The following is a 4,561-nucleotide window of genomic DNA, read 5'->3' as shown; positions in this document are numbered from 1 at the left end:
AAAGTAAATTTAATTATATATATATATATATATATATATATATATTTAGCAAAAGCGAAAATGTTTTTATGTTACATGCCACATAATAATTTTGACATAGTTCCTAAAAAATACCCCCCCTATTTCTAATAATTGCACTAATAATATTGCACTTTATTAATAAAATCATAATCTGTTTAACTAATTAAAGAAGTACAAATTTATAATATATTTGTGATTTGTCTTTTGCAAATTGCATAATTCATGTAATAGACTAGATTATTGATAAAATTACGTCGTTTTAAATGTTTGTAATTTCCTAAATCAGTTTTATTTATATTATTTTTCCTCATAGTTGTTTCACAATACGATTTTAAATTAAAAATTGGAATGCTACGTAAACCGCTATATCTGTCTGTAAAATAGACCATAAACTAATTTAATCTTTATAATGTTGCTTTATAGCAAGTGTCAAATAGTCTATTCACGATTCTATTAGAGATTGAATGCAATCGTGCATTTATGAAAAAACTCTTGAAAAATTATCTAATTATATACTATATTTACATTTTACAGAACAGCATAAAAAAATTATACATATAATTCAATAAAAATGTTTTAACGAAGTGAAAAGATTCTGGAAAATATTATACATATATACATTCATTATAAATACAGATAATTCCTGTAAAAGTAATTCTAGAAAAAATAGGAATATGTAGCATCTGTGTCAGTTTTTGAGCCCATTTTGTCTTATCATAAGAAAAAATTAATTGTTGCAAAATTGCAAACAGTATTATAAAAACTGCTATCTGATAGAAGATATTATTATATTATCTGAAGATATTTTATGATAGAAGATATTTTTTAATTTGCACTTATGTTTTTAAAGTTTTATTTTTACCTTTTGTTTAAAAAATGTTATTTGAAAACAAAGTGATATGTCGATATCGGTAACTTTTCTTTATCCATTTAGCAAAAGCGAAAATGTTTTCATGTTATGGTATTACATGCCACATAATTATATAGAGGAACAGTCTTAATATTGTAAAGTAGATTAAAAGTCAAGTAGATTAAAAAAACGGAATTATAATAACTCTAGATAAGTAATATCAATCAATACTGTTATTAGAAAAATATATGCCACTTGTAATTTATCGTTACTAATCTTGCATTTTTAATTCTTATTTACCTAGTATAATCGAATTTAAATTTAAATAAGACAGAAAATAACAAGCAAATGAAACTAGTTCTATAAATTGTTGATTACTATTAATTGTTGAAATCATCGAAAAATTTTACAATTTAAAAATATACTTTTAATTTGAATATAAATCAGACAAGTCTGAGAAAAATCTGAGAATTCCGGATTTGTCTTTCTACTATTTAAGCCAAGAAAAACAATGATTTTATCATTAAATCCCTTACTTAAAAATGGACAAACAACAATTAAAAACAATTTTTTTTCCATAAAAATGTAAACTTAATAAGAATATGGAAATTTAAACAAAAATATTTAAAATATTACTTAAAACATCTTTTTAACTAATCTGTTAAATTTTTTATTTTACTACCTTGAGCGCGTTCGAAAACTTTATGAAGCTAAGAGATTTTTATTTGAATATACCTATAAACATGAGATTGAGACTTGACTACTATGTTATAACAGGAATGTTGACTTACGTGCGCAAAAGAAAGAAAAAGTAATTGTTCGTGCGTAAACTGCGTTAATCCCGGAAGTAAAGACTCATAACTGTGCCGTGTCTTCCACCTCTTGTAAGCGACGACAGCCTCACGAAGGCCACCATTATCGGCAATGTTTTCTCCCAAGGTCAGTTCGCCATCGATATAATCGTTGACCTGTACAAGACATATCATTAATATCGATATGATCAGATCATTCAATTTCTTAAAACTAAAGCTGATTTATACATAAAAAATTAATGCTTACATAATTTGAGATATAACTTAAAATAGGCTATATATAAAATGTTAAATATTAAAAAGATATTACCTTAATAAAATTAAATATTTTAATTAAAATTTAAATAATGTTTAAATAAAATTTTCAGAAATTATCTATGATATTTAATACTTGAACTCTCTCTTATTGTTTTATTTTATCACTTCTTTTATTTCTTAAAAGATCAGGTCAAACTTAATAAATTTTTTTAATACCAATTGCTTTGTAATATGGTTACTAGACTTGCCTCGACTTCGTAATAAGTATTATAGTGATCTATAAAGCACTTAGTTCTGTCCGAGTATTCTAAGATACTTTCATTGGTCCACCATTGCCGATAATTTCCGTCACCGTCGTAAAACCGACCATTGGGGTCAAATCCGTGAGTTAATTCATGTCCAAATATTGCACCGATGGCACCATAATTTAAAGCCCTGCAATTATTTTTAAAAAATATTAATTTTTTTTTTCTTTCTCATTATATAATAACTTTACGAAGAATTTACGCTTTCTACTATTTATTTTCTACATTTTCTTAATTTTTTACTCGTATATATATACTTTTGTATCATTTTTTTATATATAAAGATAATAATAAAAATAATTATTCCTATTCTTACTCAAGACCCAATTCATAAAATGGGAATTGAAGAATTCCAGCAGGTATGGCTGCAGGTGTAAATAGTGAAAGAAGAAAGGATATATGTTAATGTAACATTGATGCAACAATAAAAAAAGACAGTTTTTTCGACTATCAGATTATTAACAATATAACATATTTATACTGTAAAGAGGCATGTAAAATTAAATAAATAATTACATAATTTATAATAGAAATATATAAGATTGTGCTTTTTTCAAAAATTATTTGAAAAACAAACACGTTCTTGTAAATATATTTTTATATTAAACAAAAAATTGGCCAACAAACATGCAGTTTTTCTGATCATTGATATGTACGAATATAAAAAGGAAATATAATATGTATTATCTATAATATGTATTACCTATGTGTTATCAATATTTTATATATTCCTAATATTACAAAAAATTGTACATTTACATAAAAACAATAAAATATAGAGAAAAGTCATCGATACTGATATAGATTTTCTAAAATGACACTTCCCTTTTTTCTCAGAAACTACTGCACTTTATTAATATTAATAAAATACTGATTGACTAATTAAAGAAGTATTATACAAACTCATAATTTGTGTATTTGTAGTTTGTTTTTATATCAAATCAGCTAAAAACAAATTTTACGAATACGAAAATAAAATTCTTACAATTTTCTTTTGCGAATTGCGTAGTTTAAATAATAGCGACTATATTATTGATAATATTATTATCATTTTAAATGCTTGTAATTTTCTAAATCAGTTTTATTTATATATATTATTTTTCTTTTAATTTTTTATAATACAATTTTAAATTTAAAATTGGGGTGCAATGTAAACCGCCACATCTATAAAACAAATCATGAGCTATTTAATTTTTATTAATGTTGCTTTATAGTATCAAATAGCTTTATTATTGGAGCAAAAACAATCATGCATATATGGAAAAATTCTTGAAAAACCCACGTTATATATATTTGTGCCTGCAGAACAACACAAAGTAAATATGCATATAATTCAATAACATAATATTCAATAACATAATGTTTTATAACGAAGTGAAAAGATTCTGGAATATCTTATATATGTTCACTTGTTGATACTTTATAATACCAGATAATTCCTGTAAAAGAAAAAAAATAGGAATATGTGGCATTGTTGCCTACTGTGTCAGTTTTGAAGCCTATTTTTTATTTTTACAGCTTACAAAAAAATTAATTATTACAAAATTACAATACAGTATTATAAAAACTGCTTATATTATCTAATAAAAAATACTTTTTAGTTTCTATTTATGTGTTTAAAGTTTTATTTTTACTTTTTGTTTAAGAAATATTGTCTAAAAATAAAGTGGTATCGGTGACTTTCTTCTACTATAGTTGTATGTAATTTTTCATTTAATATAAAATATTTATACATATTAGTACTAATTTTTTGAAAAAAAATTTTATAAATTTCCACAAATTGCATATTTTTTATACATATTTATATAATTTTACATATTTTTACTTTTTTAATAATAAAAAATTAAATTGTTACATACTTATATGATTAAGTCCATAATTGTGAAATGCGTTTACATCAGTAGGATCAGTTGCCCAACTGATCATCCATAATAAAGCGAAATATAAATATATAAATATAAATATATAAAGCGAAATATATAAACATAAATAAAAAGAAAATCTCAGTATTAATTTTTACAGATAACAACTTCCAAAATTTTTTACTTACTATAATGACTTGTTGAATATATTTTCGACATGCAAACTTGCCCACATTTTGTTCAATTGCACTTGAACGAATTGTACCAAGTTCGTCAAGTATCTTGTTTCCGATAGATCTATCTAAACATTAATAGATCAATGTTATGCAAACTACAAATAATGCTGTTATATTTTGTAAGATAAACGTAAATATATGTATATTATAAAAAATAAACATAAATTTAAATATATGTATATATATATATATATATATATATATATATATATAATAA

General features: G+C 23.2%; 1 protein-coding gene across 1 annotated transcript in view; it reads right to left on the bottom strand.

The window, feature by feature from the left end:
• Positions 1–4,561, bottom strand: part of LOC105626612 (phosphate-regulating neutral endopeptidase) — a 32,757-nt gene that overhangs the window by 797 nt on the left and 27,399 nt on the right. The window contains exons 15-17 of the mRNA XM_012207905.1: positions 2,563–2,611; positions 2,190–2,376; positions 1,663–1,839 (exon numbers count right to left, since the gene is read on the bottom strand). Of these exons, the coding sequence (XP_012063295.1) occupies positions 1,663–1,839; positions 2,190–2,376; positions 2,563–2,611 (413 nt within the window). The remainder of the gene's footprint in view (positions 1–1,662; positions 1,840–2,189; positions 2,377–2,562; positions 2,612–4,561) is intronic.

The sequence above is a fragment of the Atta cephalotes genome (genome assembly GCF_000143395.1).
Source record: "Atta cephalotes unplaced genomic scaffold scaffold00005, whole genome shotgun sequence".
Classification (NCBI taxonomy): Eukaryota; Metazoa; Arthropoda; class Insecta; order Hymenoptera; family Formicidae; genus Atta; species Atta cephalotes.
The sequence above is the reverse complement of the archived record's forward strand: the minus strand, read 5'-3'. Positions and strand labels throughout refer to the sequence as shown.